The sequence below is a fragment of the Saimiri boliviensis genome, chromosome 10 (genome assembly GCF_048565385.1).
Source record: "Saimiri boliviensis isolate mSaiBol1 chromosome 10, mSaiBol1.pri, whole genome shotgun sequence".
Classification (NCBI taxonomy): domain Eukaryota; kingdom Metazoa; phylum Chordata; class Mammalia; order Primates; family Cebidae; genus Saimiri; species Saimiri boliviensis.
This window is the reverse complement of record NC_133458.1, coordinates 88,447,648-88,474,961: the sequence shown is the minus strand read 5'-3', so window position 1 is coordinate 88,474,961 and position 27,314 is coordinate 88,447,648. Positions and strand designations below refer to the sequence as shown.

The window sequence follows — 27,314 nt, the reverse complement described above, 5'->3', positions numbered from 1 at the left end:
GGTCTTCATAAGAGAGTCAGAACCTTAATAACAAGGATTTCACTTTACTGACATTCAAGACTTCACACTATATTTTTAACACATCAGACACAGCTACAATTATATTTATGTTAAAAGTTGCAGTTTGTCAAGTGGCTTATTAGATTGTTCTAAATGTGTGCCTGGGCAAATTTTGGTTTATTAAACAATTATAAGTTGTCAGTCACTCTGAATGGATTGACTTAGTGAGCTGTATGATAAATACCATACTTATCAGTTAGAGACCAAGAAGTGAGTCCCCCTGATGTAGGCTTATTTCCACTTCAAACTGACAGGAATAATCTAGTGATGAAAAAGGAGACAGACACCTTAGAGGCAGAGCGTGGGTGATAAGGAAGAACAGGGTGGGGGAAGTTCTGAAATTATATCTCTTTGAAGAAAAAAAAAGAAGAGACCGAAGGAAATCCAGTGAATTAAGTCTAGTCAATGTTGATTGCTTGTGCGAAGAGGCGTAGGAATCTCTAGAGTGCCAGTTCCCCCTATGCCCACCCAGATTTGATTGAAGACACAATTGCTGCACCTGACCTTGTACACATTGACAGGAAAGTGACATGATGACTCCTCAGAAGTGGCTTCAATGCCCCTAAGAGAATGTTCTGGGAAGTATATTGTCTTAGGAGAATGGTAGCCACTTAGAAAGTCACACATAGCTCCTGGAGGGGTAGGAGAGAGTGTCTCTCTGTTGTTGATAATCCAACACTGGCATAAGGGGTGATTTCAGGGATCCACTCATGAACTCTCCTTTTCTGAATGGTTACATTTTAAGTATATTAGAAACAAAGCAGACTTAGCACAGTAAACACATCCTGATTTTAAAAAACAGTGAATGGATATAAAATCTAGTTTAAGAAAAATATTAAGTAAACAGGTACAAGTGATAAGTAGATATGCAACCATATTCAAGGTGTTGTGCAAATTACTGAAGTTAGAGAAACACTGGTATAAATTTAAAAAGAGGCAACTTTTCTCTGATTTATAACAATGCATTTTTTTGGCCCATAAATCAGGAATTGTATAAAACAAATCGAAATCCACCAAACAGTCTGAAAGTCTGTTGTGGTTCCCTTGGCCTTGGATTGTAGGTACATAAAATGGAAACTCAGAAATTTCACCGAGATTTCAATACACTGCTTATTATGAGGCTAAGAAATAGATGCTGCTGCTGAAAATCATTTAGCACAAAATAGATGTTAAAAATTCCAGAATACTTACTTTCCTTTTTTAATTGTGTTCCTGCCGAGTAGTGGATCCAGGACTGGATCTATCGTTTCCTTGAGATTTTCAATTAAGATGACATCACCAAAGGCCAAAGCAGTTTCTACAGCATTCAAAAACCTTAAAATTCAGTGGGATTTGAGATCATAAAATGTCAATTGGCACAAAAACGTTCAAAATTATTTATATGATTAAATTATCATTAATAGAGACAACTATTTTATGAAGTGGTAGTTTCCTTTAGATTACACAGAAATTAAAGATGAGGTTTTAAGATACATGTTAGTCATATTTTTCAAGTGAAATTCAATCATTTGAAATAATAAATCTATGTGTAGATTAGTTGCTTGTAATAGCAACCATACTTTAAACAAGCATAACTTACCCAAATATCATACATTTAAATTCATTTGATGGGTCTTTATTAAATGAAAAATTCATGTATAAATTGCTTTATAATTTGATCAGATTTTTATTTTTTAAACCTTTACGTTTAGTTACTTAAAATGGCAAGCTATCATTTTATCTCAGTCTTACCCTCCAAAAAATTACCTCCCTACCAAAAATAATTTTCTGCAAGTATTCAGATAAGCAAGAACTACATTTAAAAAACAGAGATGAGGTCTTACTCTGTTGTCCAGGCTGGAGTGCAGGGCATGTTTATGGTTCAATGTAGCCTCAATCTCCTGGGCTCAAGTGATCCTCCTGCCTCAGCCTCCCAAGTAGCTGGGACTACAGGTAGGCACTGCCACACCTGGCTGTTATTTTTTTTTTTTGGTAGAGATGGGGGTTTCACTATGTTTCCCAACCTGGTCTTGAACTTTTGGCTTCAAGCAATCCTCCTGCCTCAGCCTCCTAAACTGCTGAGATTGTAGACACGAGCTACTGCATCTGGTCTAAGAACTACATTTACTTGTGTAACTACAGAAATTTCTTATTTCACTCTATGTATAAAAAAAGAATAGAAAGGTCAAGTGACATATCCATAGTTCTAAAATAATTTATTCAACATTAACTAAATAGCAACTGCATACAAGACAGCTTTCTATCTATCAGACAGTATTATCATGATGACTCAGTAACAGAAAGTCTCGGAGTAGATTCACTTCTCATAAGTGACACGTAAATCTTGACTAAGATATTAAATTAACTTCAGGCATCCAATGTTGGGATTTGTAGCCATGTTAAGAGCCTTCCATAGGCGAAGTATAGATTTAGGAATATGACCTTACCATCATTAAACCTGGAGGCACCGCTGACAATTCTTGTGTTACTATCCAAACACTCCAGAGAAGGAATGTAATATATATAATGGATATATAATACATATCCATTCTTGGCTTTAGAAAATTTACCTATTTTTCCTTTCCTTTCTAACCTTCAATCTTATCTCTTCTTCGGATAACTCGATGCCATCCAACATGAATGCCTTTTCAACACAGATATGTTATATGAAACATGAACAGGCAGATAAAAAAGCTAGCACTAAATTGTAATACATCGGTGTGGTGGAGAGGTCTAAGAAACATCATGCCTTTGTAAAAATCAGACCCACTGCACAGCAGGTAAACAGAAAGCCTTCAAACTTCACATACCCTTTCTGGCCCAAATGTGTGACTTTCAGGTCTGTTCCATACTTATTCTTGATCCACTTAATTCCCTGCTGCTGGGGATCTATCACCAGAGGCCAGCGCTCACAGTGTGTTAGGATAGCAGCATTTTCAGTGGACATTCTGTCGCTGGGCAGTCCTTCATTATTCCAGGCGGCAACTGTAGCATCATCCGTCAACATGGAAATCAAGTCCAGGCCTTCAGTTAGTGGAAGGAAAACCTTTAAAATCAGAGTTGAATGCAACAAATTGGCCATGTGGCAGACAGAGCAGACAGACAAGAAAACATGAGAACAAAGCCATGAGAAAGTAACTCTAGGGAAACACATGCAAATTCTCTGTGGATTCTCAGAAGCCAAACACAACTTATCATTAGAGGAAGTTTGACTTGATAAACCCAGTATTTTACATCTCAGAATTCTGTCAACTGTGGATTCAACATCTGTTTTATCAACTGCATCTACCGGGCTTCAACTGAGAGAGACTTTGCCCCATACTTAGGTAAGAGTGAATTTACACACAAGGAAGAACGTAAGGATGTCCAAAACCTATTTGTCCATGGAGCGATCCACATCCCCCACCCCCTCATAAGCAATGCTAAAATGCAGTATCTTGCTCAGGCACTTCATTTTTTTCTACCCACTACCCACCAATCCTGCAAAGAGATGACCTCTCTTTCTGGAGGGGTTAATGAAAAGTACTCAGTACACTGGAACTCTATCAACTTCTCAGTTCTGCAACGGAACTTAATGTCACTTCTAGGCTGAGAGGAATTCTCTATGCCTTGACTGCATTGTAAAGTAAGGGGATGAGGAGGGGCAAGAGAGGAGGGACGGCAAGAGGGGAAGGGGAAGAGGGAGGAAGGGGAAGAGGGAGGAAGGGGAAGAGGGAGGAGAGGCAAGAGGGGAGGGGCAAGAGACAGGGGGCAAAAGGGGGGGGAAGAGAGGGGAGGGGCAAGAGGGGGGAGGGGGGAGAGGAAGAGGGGCAAGATGAGGGAGGGGCAAGAGAGGGGGACAAGTAGGGTGGACAGAACGATCCATTTTAAAGAATAAGGATCATTCTTTATAAAAATTGACAACAAAGAATATTGTGGCAAAAATTTATTAAAGAATGTATTTGTTCACTCCTTCAGTCATCAATCACCAGAAAATTATTGAGCATTTTCTGCATATATGAAACACTGTCTGGAGACACCAAAATGTGCAGGATGAACACCGAGGCTTTCTGGGGTGAATAGCCCCCCGGCTTTCTGGGGAGGTTAACACGGAAGCATTCTTCCATAAGAGACTGCAGTGAGAACCCACCTGTAGTGGGTAGAGGAGGGAACAGTTTGGTTCATTGGTTTGTCATAGAGCTTCAAAACAAAACGCCGAAAGGATTCCCACATTAGGCTGGGATGAAATTTGATATGAATATAGGAAAAGTAGCATAATATTCTTAATGCCTCTGACTACAGTGTTATCTTAAAAATGAATCAGATCTTACCTCCTAGTGATACTGAACAAGTCTTGGTATCTGACTTGATACATAGTTCCCTTAGAGACACAGGCAATTTGATCTTTTAGAGTAAGTACTCTCTATTGGCAAGAGATACGTGGCTTTAATTTGTTACTTCTACTTAATCTAAACAGCTGAAACAATTGGTGGCTGTGAGTAACTTTGATTTCTGAAGCTAAAAGGACTAACAGAAGGTGCACCTGTAGATCCCCTATCCAAAATCAATAGTTTGAGCACCTACTCTGTGCAGAGTACAGAGCCAGGGATGAAAGAGAACACCAGTGTCCCCCGAGCACTGGCTTAGTCATATTCACAGTGAACGTGAAGGACTAGGACATTACTGCAGACTACTGTGGACTTCGTATTTGTTCACAGTAGTCCTTTTAGCTTCAGAAATCAAAGTTACTCACAGTCCCCAAGTGTTTCAGCTGTGTGCATTAAGTAAAAGAGTCACTAAGCCAGAGCAATTTCCAGTTCTGCAAGCTCCGTTCAGGATAGCTGCTCTATACAGGTGTACCAAGTTCAGTCTTCCATGCTGTATTTTCAGTGTAGCTTTTCTACATTTGGATAGATTTAGATACACAAACACTTATTATTGTGTTACAATTGCCTACAGTATTCAATAAACTAACATGCTGTGCAGTTTTGTAGCCTAGGAGCAATAGGCTATGCCATGTAGCCTTGGTGTGTACTCGGCTCTCCCATCTAGGTCTGTGTGAGTACAGCAACAGGCATCTCTCAGAAATATGCCCTTCCTTAAGGGACATATTACAATATACCTTTTTATTATAATGAACTTGCCTTTTCAGAATTTCTTGGAGTCTGCAGCAAGGAAAATGGGTTTGAAAACCAAGTACAAAGAGGGAACCCTGTAAGTTCAAAGTCTGCTTCTAAAGTCAGCCTACTGCAAGGTCTGTCTAATTGCTCTACTAAGTAGGGTCAACATGTTTTGAGTCAGGTTGTTACTACGAGGTGGGGCTGAACACACTGAACACACACACACACACACACACACACACACACACAAGGCGGCTCACTCCTTGGAAAAGCAGCATTTGCTAGAGAGAAAAGACAAGGCTGGAAGCACATGTCATGAACCAAAGTGAAATCAGTCCTAACACTGAATGCCCATCGGTCCTCCAAAGACTGACCACCTGGCATATTCCTACGAAAAAAGGGTAATTTCCCATGGAGGTAATACTTTCAGTTTCTCCTAATGCTATGGTAACGTAACAGCTAATGTTTACGTAAGGCTTGAATATGTTCACAAAATTTATTCATATATATTCATTCTTTCCATTTTCTCATTTAACGCTTACCTGAGTTCTGCAAGGTAGATACCTCTATTTTATTGCTTAGGACATAGAAGCTTAGAATTAGTGTTGGTAATAACGAATTAATAACTAATAACTAATTACAAGCACTAATAATGCCATGTATTTGCTCTGTCTATGAACTGCTGGGTCAAAGCAACGAGTGGACTGCAAAGGCTATCCTGACCTTGCCTGTGACTCTGTCCATCTGCTCAGCAAACAACAATTTTGGATCGACACGACTTGGGAAAAGTGTGATTTGGACCCTCAAGGCCATTTCAGCCACTACCCTCTGTATTACTGTTTTCTCTCTGTCCCATCCCTCAAACAGCCCTTCCCCCATACCCTTTAGTATCTTTGTCCTGTTTGGACCAAATTGCCTTATCTTCTCTACCTGTTTGTCTTAACCCAGGGCAATGGCTGTCAACCTCAAGCTGGATATTGGAATTATGGGATGGCTTTAAAAAGCTGCCAACAGGAGGCTGGGTGCAGTGACTCATGCCTGCAATCTCAGCACTTTGGAGGCTGAGGAGGGCAGATCATGTGGTCAAGAGATAGAGACCATCCTGCCCAATATGGTGAAACCCAAACTCTACTAAAAATCAAAAAAATTAGCTGGGTGTGGTGATGCACACCTATGCAGTCCCAGCTCCTTAGGAGGCTGAGGCAGGAGAATCACTTGAACCTGGGAGGCAGAGACTTCAGTGAACTGAGACTGTGCCACTGCATTCCAGCCTGGGCAACAGAGTAAGACTGAGGCTGGGGAGGGAGGAAGCTACCAAGAGGCATGGTCCTTCCCCGCACTGATTCAGCTTCAACTGGCATCAATGGACTTCAAAAGTTCTCTCTCACGTGATTTTAACATAAGGCTGAGACTCAAGAGTCATTGTTGTAGAGTCTCATTTCACTTGAGGGTTTTCTCAAGTGGAAATAGTTCATTTTCCTCCTTTCCTCCCTTCCTTTCTCCCCTCTCTCTTTTTCTCTTTCTCTTCCTTTCTTTTTGAAATAAGGTCTCACTCTGTCACCCAGCCTGGAATTCAGTGGTGCCATCATAGCTCACTGTAACCTCTAACTCTTGAGTTCAACTGATCCTCCCTCCTCAGCCTCCTTGCTACCACACCTGGCTGGGTATTTTAATTTTTTTGTTTTGTTTTGTTTTGTAGAGTTAGGGTCTCACTATGTTGCCCAGGCTTGTCTCAAACTCCTGGCCTCAAGGGATCCTCCTGGCTTGGCCTCCCAAAGCACTGAGAGATGTGAGCTACCACACCGGCAGACAGTTCATTTTCTTAATACTCTCATAACTGAAAAGTGGATGTGGGAAAGAGTTGCCATTTTTTCTTCCCTTTAAGTCAACCCAACGATGATTCTTTCATCCTTAAGTCAAAATGCCACCTTCAAGACCCATAGTATCCAGATATACAATCTTCCATCTATTTCCTCACCTTATGAATGGTAGAGCTATTGGCCCTTCTCACCTTTCCAAGTTCTGCTATCAATCCCTGACAACCTCAGTGCCCATGCAGATGATGAATCCACTCTCTGGCCTTGACATCTGTCATGTTAAAGCACTATATTTCCTTTCTACTCCAGCATGCTGGGCAATTGAGGGAGGAAGGGGATGACGTGAGAATCACCTGGAAGGATGATACAACACCCTTTCCCTGGCTTCTGATATGTGCACCCCCTCCTCCCATGATGTTGATATGTCTTTGGTGGGGTATTAGAGTACCTCCTTTTTCGATGGGAAATGTTGACCCAGACTTTGTAAAAATCTGAAATTATTTCACCATTGAAACCTAAAATTCCTATGCCTAACTCTTGGATTATGATTGTCTATATCTCTTTCACATCTTTAAACGTAACACTCTAACAAATACTATTGAGACACCAGGCCAGACCAGGGACAGTGGCTCATGCCTGTAATCCCAGCTCTTTGGGAGGCTAAGGTGGGTGGATCATGAGGTGAGGAGATCGAGACCATCCTGGCTAAGATGGTGAAACCTTGTCCCTACTAAAAGTACAAAAAAATTAGCTGGGTGTGATGGCATGTGCCTGTAGTCCCAGGTACTCGGGAGGCTGAGGGAGGAGAATTCCTAGAACCCAGGAGGTGAAGGTTGCAGTGAGTCGAAATTGCACCACTGCACTCCAGCCTGGGCAAGAGAGTGAGACTCTGTCTCAAAAAAATAAAAAAAGGACACCAGGCCTTTAGCCAACTATTTACTGTTTCATTATGGTAAAATATACTTAACATAAAATCCGTTATTTTAACAATTCTAAGTGTACAGTTCAAGTGGCATTAAGTACACTCACATTGCTGTACAACCATCATTATCTATCTCCAGAACTTTTTCATCTTCCCAAACTGAAACATACCTATTCAACAGTAACTCCCCATTCCTCCCTCTCCCAGCCCCTGCTAACCATCATTCCACTTTCTGTCTCTATGAATGTGAATGCCCTAGTTCCCTCCTAAAGTGGAATCCTGCAGTATTTGTCCTTTTGTGAGTGGCTTATTTCAGTTAGCCTAATACTGACAAGGTTCATCCTTGTTGCAGTATGTACCAGAATCTTCTCCATTTTTAAGGCCAAGTAATGTTCTATTGTATGTTTATTACCTTATGTTGAAAAATCCATTCGGTCCACGGAAGAACCGCTTCCATCTTTTGGCTACTGTGAATAGTGCTGCTATGAACAACAGGATGCAAACATCTGTTTGAATTCCTACTTTTATTTCTTTGGGGTATATAACGAGAAGCAGAATTTTTGGATCATGTGGTAATTCTGTCTTTATCGTTTTGGGGAACTTTACCATATTTTACCACTAACTTCTGGCTAACCTCCCACCTCTTTTCAGCCTAAAGTGCACCTCCCACTCCTTAAACGTTCTGCTAGTCACTGCATGACTTTCCTCACCTCCTTTCTTTCTGGCTTACCTGCCTATAAATCTTGTACTTGGCTGGATTTGGCATTCTCTGTCCTCTTTTTTAACTCCTGGACTTTGAATACTGCTGATGAAAGCTTTATTACTGTGACTACAAACTTACCTTGTTCAAATACATCTTAGGTTTCTTAAAGCTGCATGGAGACTCCAACCACCTACTCCCCTGTTGCCCTTCACAGGTATTTTTGATATTTTTACCACTCTCCTTAAAGGTGTTCTCCTAATTCCAACTTTCTTTTGTCTGGCCAGCTTGCACTGCATTTTCCTACTTCCTTGAAGTCACAGAGACCAGCAGGTGTGACTGCTTCAATTATCTATCAATATCTGTGTCCATGTCCATCTTTGTGTCCATACTCCAGAAACGACGGGATATATAAACTAAGAATCTGTTTCAATGAATTGAGATGACAGTATTGTATAGAAAATAGAGTCCTGGAAATCAGGAGGTCTGATTTTCTATTCCATATGATTGAAGAGGAGTCACTTAAGACTTACTTTCTGAGTTTACTCATTTGTACAAGCAGGATCTTAAACTAGATGATTTTAGATCTTCCAAATCTATTACTTCACTTTGCATGTGGCTTTGAATTTTCAAATTTAGGGGAAGATACTTTAGACTTACATAAAATGCTACATTTTAAGTCTGAAAGTAGTCTTTTAAAGATCTTTAACAAATAACCCATAATATTAGTAAGAAAACAGAGTTTCATGCTACTCAATAACATGATAATCTGAGTTTGATTTCAGTTATCACTTTTGTTTAAAGTACTTTTCCAACTATAACTCCACAGTCTACATAATTAATTTTTATGTTCTTGTTGAAACCATCACTAACGTAAGAAAAACGATTCCCATCTTTTATCATGTGCAAAAATAAAATCAGGTCAGGCATAGCGGCTCACACCTGTAATCCTAGCACTTTGGGAAGCTGAGGCAGGTGAATCACCTGCGGTCAGGAGTTCAAGACCAGCCTAGGCAAAATGATGAAACTCCATCTCTACTAAAAAATTAGCTGGGTGTGATGGCAGGTGCCTGTAATCCCAGCTACTTGGAAGGCTGAGGCAGGAGAATCACTTGAACTTGGTGAACAGAGATTGCAGTGAACCAAGAATGCACCACTGCACTCCAGCCTGGGAAACAAGGGTAAAACTTTGTCTCAAAAACACAAAATGAAATAAACAAAAACCAAGACAAAAACCAAAAATCAAATCAAAATGGATTACAGACTTAAACCTAAGACCTGAAACTAGAAAATTACTATAGGAAAAAATTGGGGAAATGTTCCAGCACATCTGGGCAAAAGTTTTTTGGGTAAGACCTTAAAAGCACAGGCAACAAATGCAAAAATGGGATGATATCAAGCTAAAAGCCTTCTGCCCAGAAAAGAAAACAACCAACAGAATGAAAAGATAATCTATAGAATGGAAGAAAATATTTGCAAACTATTCACCCAACAAGGCATCAATAACCAGAATACATAAGGAACTCAACTCAATAGCAAAAAAGCAAAAAACTCGACTGTAAAGTGGTCAAATGACTTGAATAGATATTTCTCTCAGAAGAAGACATATAAATAGCCAACAGGTAACATGAAAAAATGCTCATAATCATCAAGTCATCAGGGAGATGTAAATCCAAGCCACAATGAGATATAATTTCACCCCAGTTAGAATGACTGTTATCAAAAAGACAGAAAATAGCAGATGCTGGTGAGGATGCAGAGAACAGAGAAAGCTTGTACACTGCTGGTGGACATTTAAATTAATATAGCCACTAAAGAAACAGCATGGAGGTTCCAAACAAACAAACAAACAAACAAACAAACAAACAACTACCATATGATCCAGCAATCCAGCTGCCAAGCATAAATCCAAAAGAAAGGAAATCAGTGTATCAAAGAGATACCTGCATTCCTATGTTTATGGCAGCACTGTTCACAATAGGCAAGACACAGAATCAACCTAAGTGTCCATCAACAGATGCACAGATAAGGAAAATGTGATATACACACACAATGGAATACTATTCAGCCATAAAGAATGAAATTGTAGGCTGGGCGTGGTGGCTCAAGCCTGTAATCCCAGCACTTTGGGAGGCCGAGGCGGGTGGATCACAAGGTCAAGAGATCGAGACCGTCTTGGTCAACATGGTGAAACCCCGTCTCTACTAAAAATACAAAAAATTAGCTGGGCATGGTGGTGCGTGCCTGTAACCCCAGCTACTCGGGAGGCTGAGGCAGGAGAATTGCCTGAACCCAGGAGGCGGAGGTTGCGGTGAGCCGAGATCGCGCCATTGCACTCTAGCCTGGGTAACAAGAGCGAAACTCCGTCTCAAAAAAAAAAAAAAAAAAGAATGAAATCGTGTCATTTGGAGCCACATGAATGGAACTGGAGGACTTTATGTTAAGTGAAATGAGTCAGGCACAAAAAGGCAAATATATTATGTTCTCACTCACATGTGTGAGCTAAAAAGCTGGATCCGATGGAGGTAGAGAAAGTAGAATGATGGTTACCAGAGAACCAGAGGGAGGGAAATGGGAGAGAGGGAATGCAAAGAAGTTGATTAGTGGGTACAAAAATACAGTTAGACAGACAAAGTAAATGCCACTATTCAATAGCACAATAGGGAAACTGTAGTTAATAATTTATTGTGTATTTCAAATAGCTATAAAGGAAGAATTATAATGTTCCTAACACAGAGAAAAAAATAAAGGTTTAAGGTGACAGATATCTTACTTATCCTGACTTGACCATTACATATAGTATACAGGTATCCAACTATTACATTACCACCAAAATACATGCAAGTATTATAAATCAATAAAAATATTTGTTTTAATAATGAAATATTTATTATGAATTCTGTAAAAATAAAAACTGCAGCACATAAGAAACACCTTCACAGTGGAATTTTCAGTTCTCGTTACTAAGGTCCTAAAGTACCTGGTAGACACATGGGCTTTATTACTGAAATTTCAGTGTGATTTTTCTACCTGTTGACAAGGTAAGGAAGTGAACTTACCTTCTGTTGAAGAAAGGGAACCCACTGGCAGTCCACCAGCTCCTGGCGATACTGCTTTGTGAAGGGTCCAACATAAGACACAAAAGCTGCTGTGAGAAGAACATCTCCACACTGTGTCTTCTCTTGAGCTTCAAATGACTTGATGGATTGACCCCAGCGAATCTTCTCTGACTAAAAGATAAAATTACGCAGCTGTAATTGCAGGCTGAACATCAACTCAACAAATGCTTAATGCAATCACCTTATGGCACAGTTTACGTCCTTCCACACAGTCACCAGAAGGAACAGAGTGTGACGGGTTGGTGTGACTATTATAATCTTTCATGTGTTTGAAACCCATCATTATGACGGAGTTCTCATACTCTCCTCAGTGGAGTTCATCACGATGTGACATTAGTTCTTTAACATCTCTTCTCATTGAATATCCTAACTCTTCCATCATGATTGAGGCCCTTCTTGAAAGGCTGACAGTCTCTACCCTACCCCTCTGGGAATGGAGGATGACCAAGAGCTATGGCAAAAAATGACCGATGTTAGGTTTGTTTGTTTGTCTGACAGGTCTGGCTCTATCGTCCATGCTGGAATGCAGTGGCACCATCTTGGCTCACTGCAACTTCCACCTCCTGGGCTCAAGCCATTCTCTTACTTCAGCCTCCCAAGTAGCAGGGACTACAGGAGTGCACCATCATGCCCAGCAAATTTTTGTATTTTCTGTAGAGACCGGGTTTTGCCATATTGCCCAAGCTGGTCTCAAAATCATGAGCTCAAGCAATCCACCCAACTTGGCATCCCAAAGTGCTGGGATTACAGGCCTAAGCCACTGCGCTTGGCCTGATGTTAGGATTCTTGATATCAGCCTGGCTGCTTTCCATTCTTCCCACTACACTGCCCTAGGCAAACTTTTTATTTATCTATTTTTAACATGCTGGTGATGGTCTGATTATAGACAAAGGGAAACGACAAACACAACTCTTTTTAATTAGGTAAAACACAAGCTGAAATAGCCATCTATCCTGGATTCTACTAATTAAAGAGTAGCATCAGTAGTTACTAAACTCAGGTTAGTTTTCTAATATTATCATTAAATCAGTGGAGGAAACTATGATCTATGTACAAAGACGGAAATCAGGACTTCACAATACTCTCCAAGATGGCTGCTGAAGTCCTTATATCTAGTTGGATGGCCATTTAAAATCTGATTTACAGGTTAAGTATGTGAAGCCCTTAATATTGGATTTGAATAAAACTGCAATAAATATGTATGGATTGAGTGAACTGCAAGGCAGTTCACTAATTCATTTTGTTTCAGTGTATGCTAAAAATTAATACATTTTAAGAACATGCACAGTAACAGAACTTGAAAAAAAAATCAGCAACTCGTTAGTACAAGCAAACAAGCACCCCATGGAATTTCGCTTTCATGAAAGAAGATCAACCACTGAAAACAAAGATGATGTCGGAATGGATTGGAATGTCAGTTCCCTGCAAGCCATCTTAATATCTACAACACTGAGATCGGAGGTCACGGAATTAGCATGTGAAAATGGTTATCAAAGCGGTTTCAAGATCATCTCCTTGCTTTGATGGATAAACATCACCCCAAGTTAACTATATAATTAAACACTAAGGAACTTCAGCTCTCTAGCTCTCTTTACAAAATGTATTACTTTCCTTCCTCAGCCATAGACAACATAACCATTAATTTTCAGGAGGACTCTCTCATTCACCTACCCTCCATCTTTGTTGTTTTTGATTTGTAAAGGATAAACAATATAGTGTACCCATCTCATTCTCCAAAACAGCTTTGAAGTTTGAAGATTTACTAAACATAGATTTATTGGCTATCGAAATCGTCAATAATTTCGCTATAGTATCCATGCAACATAAATCATTACTGACAATGGCTAACAAGGGTTTAAGGGTTGGAACATGTCCTGTAATAAATTTCTAGACAGTTAAAAATCACTATAATTTTATTCTAATGCATTATAGATTGCCTGTAATGTCATCCTGGCCGGGGTGACCCATTTCTAATTTTGAACAGCTGCTCAGCTCAGGAGTTAGTTAATGATTAAATATAAATTGCCTGATTTATTAGTCTGAATGGCTGAGCTTCCAGGTCAATGCTATATAGACAAAATCATCAGTCTCGATGTTTTTCAGAAGTTAACTGTCTCCTGTTCTACTCAGAAAGAATTTATCCTCAAAGAAAAAGATCTGACATTTTCAATTAATCCTTTAAAAATAGACATTTTTTCCTAGTTAACATGATACAATCTTCTTTTCCTTTCCTTGTCTAAATCATTACAAGTAAGTAGTCTTTGGAAACAGTGCTGTATGTTGGAGACGCATGGCAGAGCCTGCTTTTCCTTTGATAAAACTTTCAGACATTCTATAACTAGTCCAGGAAAACAGTCTAATTGTATAACCCTTTTCCTCAGGGACCTCACAATCGGTGAACACTTCAAACTGCTTGAATCTTGCCACTTTAAAGGGAAGTAGTAGTAAGTACTACTACTGGTGAAATTTCTCAACTGACCTTAGAAGAGCAAGTCTTCAAAAGGCTCCAGAATTTTAACACGGGAGGCTCCCCAAACTCACCCATTCATTAATTTATTCATACAAAAAACATCTAGTAATGCCAACGACAGATCAAGACTATGCTATATGCTTGGGATCAAGCAGTGCACAAAACAGGTGAAGTTTCCTGTTTTTGAGAAGCTTATATTTTGGTTGGGGAATAAAAGGCCAAAAAAGCATTTTTGCTTATGCTCACATGTACAACTATGTGCATGCAATAAATGCTATCAAAAAATGGTAACACAAGGGCCTTTAGGTCAGTAAAGGCTTTAGAGTGCACTTTGAGTAATTAGTTATTGGGGAGTTCTGAGTGAAGGGGTGATGTGAATGGAGTTCAATTTATAAAATATCACCAAGCGGCAATGAGGGAAATAAGCGTTAGGAGGCAAGGGTGGGGCCTGCAGAGATACTCTGGGGAAGAGATGCCAGCAGGCTGGACCAGCATGGTGAAGTGAAGAGAATACAAAGTGCTGGAATTTGGAATGAACCTGAAAGGCAGAGTCAATATGCTGATGGACTGGATGTCAGAAAGAGAGCAAAAAGTCAAGGGTGATTCAATAGCTTTGGGCCAGGAAAAGTGAAAGAAGAGAATTGCAGTTACTGAGATGGAATGGAGAGAGGGCATTTTACAGAATGAATTATGAGTTTTTGCATAATGAACTATGCATTTCAGAGAGACAGGGCGTTTAAATTTGTGCTGAATTAAATTTGTGGTAATAAGTTAGGGTTTTAAAAATCTACCATAAGAAATTAGGCTATCACCTGGCCATCCTGAAACACGTTTCCCCCTCCTTTCTTGCTAAGAGAACCCTGAATCTGAACGGGATGCTATTGTACCCAACCCCATGACATGAACTGTGACTTGCTAAGCCAATCATGATAGCCCCATTTCCCACTTTTCCAGACTTTTTTTTTTGCGGGGGAGGGCGTGTGGGGTGGAGTTAGGAGTTTATCTAGATGGACTAAAGAAAGTTAAGTGGGAATTTGCCAGAGACATTTCCAGAAAAACATCAGTTTTTCTCATGAAAAGAGAAAACCCCAGCTGATAGCTTGTTTCCTTTCCCTACTGTCTCTCCGAATCTGAAGGTGTAGCAGACCCCCGGAGACCCGCGAGGCAAAATGCTTGAGGGTGAATGCCCACTTGCTAAGTGTGGAGATGCAGAGGGCAATAAACAGTGAGGGTGGCTGATCATTAATCACCTGGAGCAACACTGATAACAGTAGCCTTAGTATTTTTTGTAATATGTGAAAAATAAGCTCCCATTTGTTTGAGCCATGGTTAAAGTTTTGTAGCACCTCCAGCCAAATGCATTTTTAATCAGGCAGTTACATATTTTAGTACAGTTATATACTTAACAGCTAAAGGCATTTTTTTTTCTTTTTATTATACTTTAAGTTCTGGGGTACATTTGCACATCTTGCAGAATTGTTACACAGGTATACACATGCCATGGTGGTTTTCTGCCTCCATCCCCCGTTCACTTACATTAGATATTTCTCCTGTTATCCCTCCCCAACCTCCCCATCCCCTGTTATCGCTCCCCTTGTCCCCCCACCCCCCACCCCCCAACAGACCCCAGTGTGTGATGTTCCCCTCCCTATATCCATGTGTTCTCATTGTTCAACTCCCACTTATGAGATTATGTGATGTTTGGTATTTTGTTCCTAGTGTCAATTTGCTGAGAATGATGGGTTGCCAGATTCACCCATGTCCCTGCAAAGGACACCAACTCACTTGGCTGCATAGTATTCCATGGTATAGATTTGCCACATTTTCTTGATCAAGCCTATCATTGATGGGCATTTGGGTTGATTCTAAGTCTTTGCCATTGTAAACAGTGCCACAATAAACATATGTGTGCATGTGTCTTTATGATAGAATGATTTATAATCCTTTGGGTATATACCCAGTAATGGGGTTGCTGGGTCAAATGGTATTTATTTCAATTTCTAGATCCTTGAGGAGTCATCAAACTGTCTTCCACGATGGTTGCACTAATATACACTCCCACCAACAGTGTAAAAGCATTTCTATTTCTCCACATCCTCTCCAGCATCTGTTGTCTTCAGATTTTTTAATGATCACCATTCTAACTGGCATGAAATGGTACCTCAATGTGGTTTTGATTTGCCTTTCTCTAATGATCAATGATGACGAGCATTTTTTCATGTTTGTTGGCTGCATAAATGTCTTCTTTTGAAAAGTGCCTATTCATATACTTTGCCCACTTTTTGATGGGGTTGTTTTTTTCTTGCATATTTGTTTTAGTTCTATGTAGATTCTGGATATTAGCCCTTTGTCAGATGGGTAGCTTGCAAAAATTTTTTTTCCATTCAGTTGGTTGCCGGTTCACTCTAATGATTGTTTCTTTTTCTGTGCAGAAGCTCTCAAGTTTAATTAGATCCTATTTGTCTATTTTGGCTTTTGTTGCCAATGCTTTTGGTGTTTTAGTCATGAAGTCCTTGCCTATGCCTGTGGCCTGAATGGTTTTGCCTAGGTTTTCTTCTAAGGTTTTTCTGGTGTTAGGTCTTATGTTTAAGTCTTTAATCCATGTGGAGTTAATTTTAGTGTAAGGTGTCAGGAAAAGGTCCAGTTTCTGCTTTCTGCACATGGTTAGCCAGTTTTCCCAACACCATTTATTAAACAGGGAATCCTCTCCCCATTGCTTGTTTTTGTCAGGTTTGTCAAAGATCAGATGGTTGTAGGTGTGTAGAGTTACTTCCGAGGCCTCTGTTCTGTTCCATTGGTCTGTATCTCTGTTTTGGTACCAGTACCATGCTGTTTTGATTACTGTAGCCTTATAGTACAGTTTGAAGTCAGGTAGTGTGATGCCTCCAGCTTTGTTCTTTTTGCTTAGGATTGTCAGGCTCTTTTTTGGTTCCATATGAAGTTTAAAGTGTTGTTGTTGTTGTTGTTTTCCAGTTCTGTGGAGAGCAATGGATCTATAAATTACTTTGGGCGGTATGTCCATTTTCAACACGACTCTTCCTAACCATGAGCATGGAATGTTTCTCCATCTGTTTGTGTCCTCTCTTATTTCCCTGAGTAGTGGTTTGTAGTTCTCCTTGAAGAGGTACTTCATGTCCTTTGTTAGTTGTATTCCTAGGTATTTTATTCTCTTTGTAGCAATTGTGAATGGGGGTTCACCCATGATTTGGCTCTCTGTTTGTCTGTTATTGGTGTATAGGAATGCTTGTGATTTCTGCACAATGATTTTGTATCCTGAGACTCTGCTGAAGTTGCTTATCAGCTTAAGGAGATTTGGGGCCGAGACAATGGGGTCTTCTAAATACAAAATAATGTCATCTGCAAACAGAGACAATTTGACTTCCTCTTTTCCTAACTGAATACCCTTTATTTCCGTTTCTTGCCTGATTGGTCTGGCTAGGGCTTCCAATAGAGCAACCTTGTCTAGTGCCAGTTTTCAAAGCGAATGCTTCCAGTTTTTGCCCATTTAGTATGATACTGGCTGTGGGTTTGTCATAGATAGCTTTTATTATTTTGAGATATGTTCCATCAATACATAGTTTATTCAGAGTTTTCAGCATAAAGGCATTGCTAATAATGCAAATATATACTTTTTAATTATACACTTTGTTATTACTCTTTTTTTTGAGACGGAGTTTCGCTCTTGTTACCCAGGCTGGAGTGCAATGGTGCAATCTCAGCTCACTGCAACCTCCACTTCCCAGGTTCAAGTGATTCCCCTGCTTCACCCTCTCAAGGAGCTGGGGTTACAAGCACACACCACCACACCCAGCTAATTTTTTTGTATTTTAGAGGAGATCAGGTTTCACCATGTTGGTCAGGCTGGTCTCGATCTCCTGATCCCATGATTTACCTGCCTCAGCCTCCCAAAGTGCTGGGATTACAGATGTGAGCCACTGCACCCAGCCTTGTTACTACCTTTTAGTTATATATTTTATATACTTTTTTTTTTTTTTTGAGACGGAGTTTCGCTCTTGTTACCCAGGCTGGAGTGCAATGGCACGATCTCGGCTCACTGCAACCTCCGCCTCCTGGGTTCAGGCAATTCTCCTGCCTCAGCCTCCTGAGTAGCTGGGATTACAGGCACATGCCACCATGCCCAGCTAATTTTTTGTATTTTTAGTAGAGACAGGGTTTCACCATGTTGATCAGAATGGTCTCGATCTGTCGACCTCGTGATCCACCCGCCTCGGCCTCCCAAAGTGCTGGGATTACAGGCTTGAGCCACCGCGCCCGGCTTATTTTATATACTTTTTAATAGTGTAGTTGTAGACTTTATACTTTAAAAACTGACTGCTTTATTGAGATATAATTCACATACCATGAAATTCACCCTCTAAAGTATACAGTAGAGTGGTTTTTACTATATACATAGACTTGCACAATCACCTCCTCTAACTAATTTTAGTACGTTTCCCTCACCTCAGAGAGAAACTGTGTATCCAGTAGCAGTCATTCCCCAAATCCCATACCTTTGTCCAGCCCCTGGCAACCATGAGTCTATTTTGTGTCTCTATAAATTTGACTGTTTTGGACATTTCATACACATAGACTCATGTGATATGTGGCCTTTTGTGTCTGACTGCTTTTAGCATAATATTTTCAAGATTCATACATTGTAGCATGAATCAGTGTTCATTTTTATAGATGAATACTATTACATTATATGGATATACATTTTATTATTATTATAATAATTATTATTTTTTTTTTGAGACGGAGTTTCGCTCTTCTTACCCAGGCTGGAGTGCAATGGCGCGATCTTGGCTCACCGCAACCTCCGCCTCCTGGGTTCAGGCAATTCGCCTGCCTCAGCCTCCTGAGTAGCTGGGATTACAGGCACGTGCCACCATGCCCAGCTAATTTTTTGTATTTTTAGTACAGACGGGGTTTCACCATGTTGACCAGGATGGTCTCAATCTCTCGACCTTGTGATCCACCTGCCTTGGCCTCCCAAAGTGCTGGGATTACAGGCTTGAGCCACCGTGCCCGGCCCGGATATACATTTTATTTATCCATTAATAAATTAATGGACATTTGGGTTGTTTCCATTCTTAGCTATTATGAATAATACTGCTATGAACATTTGCCTATGAGCTTTTTAATGGACATTTATTTTCATTTATTTGGGGTATACACCTATGAGTAGATTATTGCATCATGCGGTAACTTTACGATTAACATTCTGAGGAACTACAGAACTGTTTTCCAAAGAGGTGGAACCATTTTATATTCCAACCAGCATTTCTCCATATCATTTGCCAATACTATTACTATTCATATTTTTTATTATAGTCATCCTGGTGGGTATGAAGTGGTATCATGTTGTGGTTTTAATTTGCATTTCCTAATGACTAATCGAGCTGAGCATCTTTTCAGGTGCTTATTGGCTATTTGTCTATCTTTTATGGAGAAATGTCTATTCAAATTCTTTTCTTATTTTAAAATTTGGTTATTTACCTCTTTGTCTTTTGTTAGGAAATACTTAAACATACATTATGTCTTTTGAGCATCATCACAACCTTGTAAGGGAAACATCCACATCCTTGTTTCAGATATAAGAAAACAAAGTTGAAGACATTCACTGATTTGTCCAAAACTGTTGAATGCCACATCGTAGAGCAAATAAAATCTGTGAATACTGATGTCAAAGAACATATGTTCCTCTGCCACTCATGTTCAAGCAAGAGAATATTAATAAGAATTAATGGAACAGCTGTTAACATTAGCATGTAATTCACCTATAAAAAGATATAACAACAAAAACATAAGCCAACCAGTTAGCTTGAAAGGAATCATTTGCTGGTAGAATTCAATGGCAAATGTGTATTAAAAGGATTACGCGGCCGGGCGCGGTGGCTCAAGCCTGTAATCCCAGCACTTTGGGAGGCCGAGGCGGGTGGATCACAAGGTCAAGAGATCGAGACCATCCTGGTCAACATGGTGAAACCCCGTCTCTACTAAAAATACAAAAAATTAGCTGGGCATCGTGGTGTGTGCCTGTAATCCCAGCTACTCAGGAGGCTGAGGCAGGAGAATTGCCTGAACCCAGGAGGCGGAGGTTGCAGTGAGCCGAGATCGCGCCATTGCACTCCAGCCTGGGCAACAAGAGCGAAACTCCGTCTCAAAAAAAAAAAAAAAAAAGGATTACGCAACAAGCAGTTCCATTTCACAATTATCTAGCGGCCATCCTGTATTTTATAATTATTTTAAGAAAAACATAATTTTTGTTTTTAAAGTATTTTACAATGTGGTAAGAAAGGAAGGGAGAAAGTAGAAAAAGTAAGTACATAATCCACCCACAGCTGATGTACTCCACTGTCTTAAAGTGAATGCAAAACCACTAAATTCTGATAAAGCGTATGTCTTCCCTGTTTTAGATCAGACTGATGGCACATTGAGTTCAGGACTACATATTAAAAGATACCTACTTGATCATTTCTTCCCTCTGGTGAGTTAGAGCCACAGTATGAGCGATGATTAAATATTACCCTTTGCTGTCAATTCCTTGTCTATTTAGTTATTACTGATAGCAAAGAATAAGATCCCCACAAGCGGATCTGAATTTTTTAGTTAGAATGTTTGGAAGAAAAGGTTTAACTTGCCTCAAGTTCCTTGACAAGTCTGTTAGCTAATTTGATGGTTTTATCAGTTTGGTTCACCTCTTCTTGACACCGGACTTTCTCAGCGATTGCTTTCTCAAATGAAGCTGTGAGTCTGCTCAGATTTCGATCCAGATCCTGAATCAGAGTGGAATTAATTTTGAGTCATTTTTATTTAAAACAGAGATTACAATAATCTTAAAACACCTGTTACTGTAAGGTGAATGAACAAACCTCTTCCCCCCATTAACATTTACCCCTTTACCAGACATATTTTAGGGAAGAAGGAAAAGAAGAATATAACAATAACAAACACATCAGTGCCGCCATAAAGTAACAGTTCACAATGTGGTCTTCTCCTCTTCCGTCTCCAATGGGCAGAATTCAGGAAGCAACTGGGGTGAATGGATGTACCCTGAAGATGCGATTACATTGAACGCACACTATCCCCCTCTGCTCTTGCACCTAAGCCTCATCCTCCAATACCAGCTTTATTAATGACAAAAATGATTTCTTTGGTTTCTCCACCTACTCCTTTTCTCTTTGGGTTCATAATTCAGGCAGTGAAGAGAGGTGTTAATTACTGAGCCCTTTAGACTCAGCTTGGCCAATCCGATTTTTCTTTTTCTTTTGGAAAGAGTATTTCTCTGTTGCCCAGGCTGGGTGCAGTGGTGCAATCTAAGCTCACTGCAACCTCTGCCTACCAGATTCAAGTGATTCCTGTGCCTCAGCCTCCTGAGTAACTCAGATTACAGGTGTGCACCACCATGCCCAGCTAATTTTTGTAGATTTAGTGGAGAGGAGGTTTCCTGATATTGGCCACGCTGGTCTTTAACTCCTGGCCTCAAGTGATTCCCCCCACCTCACCTCCCAAAGTGCTGGTGTTATAGACGTGAGCCACTGTGCCTGGCTCACATTTTTCTCTTCTGGAGGTTGGGACTGAAACTCAGAGACAATCCACTGTCTTTAGCATTAAAAGGCCTGGGCGAAAGTATGAATCAGAGAGCTTCATTTAGAGAGGGAACGACTTCCACCAGGGGACAAAAAATAGAGAAAACCATTGTGGAGAAAGGGAAAAGGATGAAAGGGACATACAAAGAGAAGCAAGATGAGAAGTCACACAGCCCTAGACAGACTCCAAGAGAAGTTCGCGGCAGCTTCTTGCTTCCTGGATCTCTTGGAGCCCCTGCTCGCTTTTTGTCCACGAGTTTGTCTTTGTGTCCTTCTTGGCTAAGATATTTTTAACGAGTTTTTAACACTTACAGTCAAGAAGTCTTGACTAAGATGTCAAATGCTTGTGAGACTCCTCACTATGCTACCTTGCATTAAGATCCAATAAACCAAATAAGATTTATAACACTGCTTTTATAGATGCATGCAAAGTTCCAGTACACTTCAACAGGAAAACTTGTAGAATATAACCTATTAATAATTTAGAGACAAAAAATAATTTCGAGACAGACTATATTTTCCGATGACCCAGTTATTTCACTATTACTTTATATTGCTAAAGCAGTACGTATATATACATAAATATATATATACATCAAATTTAAGATTAATATGCAAAATGGCATCAAATTTATGAGAACTGATGGAACTATTATCCATCACCAGTTAGAAATAAGATTAAAATAAAAATATTACAGGTCTGTTTTGGGTTACTAAGGGCACTTATAGTGTATAGTTTTACCAAACACAGAAGCACATGAAGACTCTGGCATCAGACTCCTGGGTTCATATTTGAATGCTGCTACCAGCTAACCAGTGTCAAGTTGGGACTATTTACAATCTCTATGCTTCAATTTCATTATCTTAAAAATTGCATTAATAAAGTTACCTAGCTCAAAGAAGTTATTCTGAGGATTAATTTTGATGATTCATATAATAATACCTAAGACGGTGGAAGGCAATGGTTCTTAAAATTTTTGGTCTCAAAACTCTTTTACATTTAGAACTCTAAAGGGTACTGGTTCATACAGATGATATAAAGTAACATTTATAAGTTAAAACTGATAAAAAATAAAAATTAATTTTATAATAACCATATATTAGCATACATCATTTTATGAAAAATATTACCAAAACAAAACTAATGAAAAAATGGCATTTAGATTTTTGCAAACCGTATTTTAATGTCTTATTTAACAGAAGACTGTTAGATTCTTATACCTGCTACTGTGTTCAGCCTGTTGGGTTGTTGTGTGTCATACACCCTCGGAAAAACACTACTGTATGCTTGTTGGAGAAAGAAGGTGAAAAAAAGTAGACAATGCCTTATATAACTTGCAGGTGATGAAACTGAGACAAAGATCAGGTGAGTGATTTGCTATAGTTTCACTAGCTAGTGTGTGAAAAAACAAGGCTATGAACCCAAGCTTTGTCAGTCCTTGACCAATTTAATGGAATGCATTTAACAAAACAGATATTGGAGGAAGTCCAGTTGTGGAGAGAGAGACAGCAGATACTTCTAGGCTTCCCAGTCAGATCACACCTGGCAAACTGAATAGTTAACAGGATCCAGCTTTGAGTTTAAAATGTCTATGTTCTGCCAGGCACAGTGGCTCATGCCTGTAATCCCAGCAGTTTGGGAGGCCGAGGTGGGTGGATCACTTGAAGCCAGGAGTTTGCGATCAGCCTGGCCAGCATGTTGAAACTCTACCTCTACTAAAAATACAAAAAAATTAACTGGGCGTGGTAGTATTTCTGGGTTTTGGGGTCCAGGGGAGCCCTCAGTTCCCCTGAGAGGATGTCTCTCCAGGTTCCAGGTCTATTGCTCCCCCAGGAATGGGAGAGGAGACCACGGTGCAGTGCATAAGAAATGCCAGACTCAAAAGTCTTGCAGAAAAGTGATTTCATTTTAGGTGGAGAAAGAGAAAAAAAAGGAGAGAGAGAACTTCCATACGAGAGTGTGTTTTGAAGGGGATCCAAACATGGAGTCCAAAGGGTGTGGAAGAAGGGGACTTTTAACCTGGGAGGAACCCCCACCTTCTCCCAGAACCGTGGTCAATGAAAGGAGGTCCTAAGAACTTCCGCTAGAGTGACTGACTATGATTCTTCCCATGCCTGTGAAAATCAAAACAGAAACTGTTACATCTCCCAGATGGAGGGAGATGGGAGGATGGCATGGCACTGGGAAGTTCTTGCCCTTAAAACTACACTCCCTTGTTGTTCCAGAAAGACAACATCTTCCCTCAGTGGCACACGCCTGTAGTCCATCTACTCAGGAGGCTGAGGCACAAGAATTGCTTGAACCTAGGCAATGAGGTTGTAGTGAGCTGAGATTGTGCCACTGCACTCTAGCCTGGGTGATGGAAAGAGACTGTCTCAAATAAATGAATGAATGCCCACATGCATGCATGTATGTATGCATGTACGTCTTGGTTCTAGTCCCTCTGCCTCTTACTGGCCCTGGTGGTGTGCGCTCATTATTCACTTTCTGTGAGTTTTCCGTTTTCTCGTTTGCAAAATGGTGCTACTCCTACTAACACCTACTTCGTACATATGTGTGCTATGGAATCAAATCTGTATTAATGCATGTAAGATATGGCACAGCGCAGTCAGCAAGCACATGGTAAGTTAGCTTGGTGTGCATATATCACTGGAGTTTATTTCAAATGGGATACAAATTCACTTTGGTTCATCTTTGTCATTTAGCTGAAACATTATCACCTTAATGGCAAATGTTTGGGTAAAAGTTGGCCCTTGGCATGTAACTTTTAAGGGCATTAGTGAATGTTCACCAGGAATAAGAACTAACCTGGTGTTAACAGCCAGCATTCTAAGCATGCTTAAAGGTGACAGTCTATTACTTTCACAGGAATGTTTAGCTGTTGATTTGAGTTTACACTGACTGCTTTATGTGTAATCAGAGATTCGAAGGGAGTGCTAGTGTCTCACATGAATACAGTTAATATAAACATAAATGTGTAAACTGTACATGTACTAGAAATATATAATCAAAGCAAATATATAATCATCATCAAGATGATCTTACTCTAAAGCATATAAGATTAGGTTTCCAAAATATTTTCTGAGGGCATCTTAATATAGCTCGTATCTTTGTCCTTGTTTTAAGAAATTTTTTTTCTCTATAGAAAACTCTATTCTTGCTGTTCTTTTCTCACCACCCATTCTCTCCTTCATCTATTTTAATCTTTTATTCCTATCACTTTTTTCTTCTCTACCGTTTTACTGAAACATGTGATACAAACCACCTATGAATCTGATAAACAAGCTTTATTCTCTAAAGTCACTAATCATTGTTGTAAATAAATAAATAAATAAGTAACAACTCATAGTTACGGATCCTGTAGCATGTGCCCAGCACTAGTATAAGTATTTTACATGTGTTGATGCATTTGATTAGTTTGGTAAGTCTCAGAGAGATTTTTCTATTTTATAGGTGAGGAAATTAGGGTCAAAAAGGCAAAAAAGTGACTCGAGGTCATACAGCTGGGAAGTACTGGGCTAGAATGTCACAGTGATGTTTGGCCCCATGGCCTGTGCTCAGATGCACTGTGGTATCCAGCCTCTTTACTCTCTGTTCCAGGTGATGGTTCCTTTCCCTCCCTCGGCCCCCAGACACCAATTTCTCCTGGCTCCTCATTCACCTTCCTAACCATCTCTTTCTTGCTCTTTCAGGTATCATCCTTCTGTACTCAGTGTATAAACTGCTTATAACCCAACCTTCTCTCGTTGACTTTCTTCTGTTTTCATTCTGCTTCCCTCATCCGTGTTCATTCTGCTTCCAGTCTCTTCCCTTTTGTTTGCTAGCTCAGAGTTATCTTTTCAAAAGGCAAATGTGATCAGTTTATTCCTCCTTCCCCCAACTATAGTTCTTCAATGGCTCTCCCTGTCTGATGGTGTCAGTTCTCATATATGGCTCCCAGATCCTTACTGGGGCTAGTTTATTCTGCTAGGGCCCACTGAATCTATGTTTGCCTTAAGCATTGTCTACATAACATGGTTAAAGGAAAATGTAACTACCATTCATGACTGTCTGGGACTTTTTTTTTTTTTTTTTTTGGCCTTAAGAGGAGTCTTCAATATTAGGGAGCTTAAGATCTTTTGGCCTATAGGACACTTACCTCTTAACCAACCCCTTGCAATTTCCTGTGTGATCATGTCCCTGCTTCTCTTTTTACCACAAGTGATCTACACAGTGACCTTTATACTCTCCTCTTCAGCCATACTGAGCTACTCATTGTCCACAGAATACTTGACCTTTTTTCACTGCTCCTTCAGGAAATGCCCTTTCCCTATCTCCTGGGTAAAAACCTATTCACCTTTTAAGAATTGTTTCAAGAGGAAACTGCTCCTCCAAGTCTTTCCTGAGCATCCAACACCAACCTCACCTGCAGAACTGATCAACTCCATTCTTTGTGCTCCAGTGATAGCCAATGCAACTTCCCTTGACAGCACTTAGCAAATTAAACAGCATTTAGCAAATCTGTAAGATTTTTCAGAGCAGGGACTGAGCCTTCTGTGTCCCTCTGACTCCAGTGCCTAGTCCAGTGTCACAAAACGCTTTTTGATTGTTAAAAGGAAAGTGAGTCCTTCAACTAAAACAAATGAACATTTTAATTAAAATATAAAATATGGTTGTTTGTTAATTTAACTAATAGCTTTCGAGTTCCTCTCATGTGCCAGGTGCTAGACATAAAAACTTAAAAGACTTTAAGGAGCTCATAGTGTGGAAGACAGAAAGGAAATGAAAGTACACATTAGGATGAAGTGTACACGGATGTGTAGGGTGTGTGGAATAACAGAGAAACTGATCAAGTACTTTCTGCAAAGAGTATCATGAAATGCTGCTCTTTACTTCAGCCAAGGGAGACGCCAAATCAGAGTGGCCACTCAACAGCACCACACTGTAGAAGGCACACTCCATGGGTCTCCTGGGCACAAACCCCTCTAGCCAGCTTTCCCACAAAGCCAGAGTATCTTCTTTGGGACCTCTTACCCCCAATTCAGGATTGCCAGTACTCAAACATTTCTAAGAGTCAAGGCAAACCTGGGCTTAATGTACCATAAAGTGCTGAAAAGGAAGCAGTGATCTAGAATTAAGGAACTCAACAGAAGACTGCAAATAACCTCTAGGCAAACATACTCCAGAAAGACCAAAATAAGCCAATCAGCAAAGACAGGAAAAAATAACTAATCCTTCCATGTAAAGTCATAGATGTCCACAAGAAACAGCAGCAAACTGGGAGCCATGACCTCTGCAAACAAATAAAAGACCTAATGACTAACTCTAATGAGATGATGATATGAGAGCACTCAGATGGATAATTCAAAATAGTAGTTTAAGAAAACTCAGCCAACTCTAAGATAACACAGGAAAGCAATTCAGAAATGTATCAGGAGTTTAAAAAATTGAAATAATATTTTAAAAATCAAACAGGAATCCTAGAACTGAGAAATACATTTGCTGAAGTAAAAAAGAAATTTGAGGCTTTAAACAGCAGAATGAGTGAAGCAGAAGAAAGAATCAGTAATTTCAAA

At 39.9% G+C, this 27,314-nt stretch overlaps 1 protein-coding gene across 1 annotated transcript in view; it reads right to left on the bottom strand.

Annotated features, from left to right (window-relative positions):
* DNAH11 (dynein axonemal heavy chain 11) overlaps positions 1–27,314 on the bottom strand; it is a 396,587-nt gene that overhangs the window by 82,048 nt on the left and 287,225 nt on the right. Inside the window, exons 62-65 of the mRNA XM_074379604.1 lie at positions 20,807–20,945; positions 11,637–11,803; positions 2,850–3,085; positions 1,252–1,374 (exon numbers count right to left, since the gene is read on the bottom strand). Coding sequence (XP_074235705.1) covers positions 1,252–1,374; positions 2,850–3,085; positions 11,637–11,803; positions 20,807–20,945 — 665 coding nt within the window. The remainder of the gene's footprint in view (positions 1–1,251; positions 1,375–2,849; positions 3,086–11,636; positions 11,804–20,806; positions 20,946–27,314) is intronic.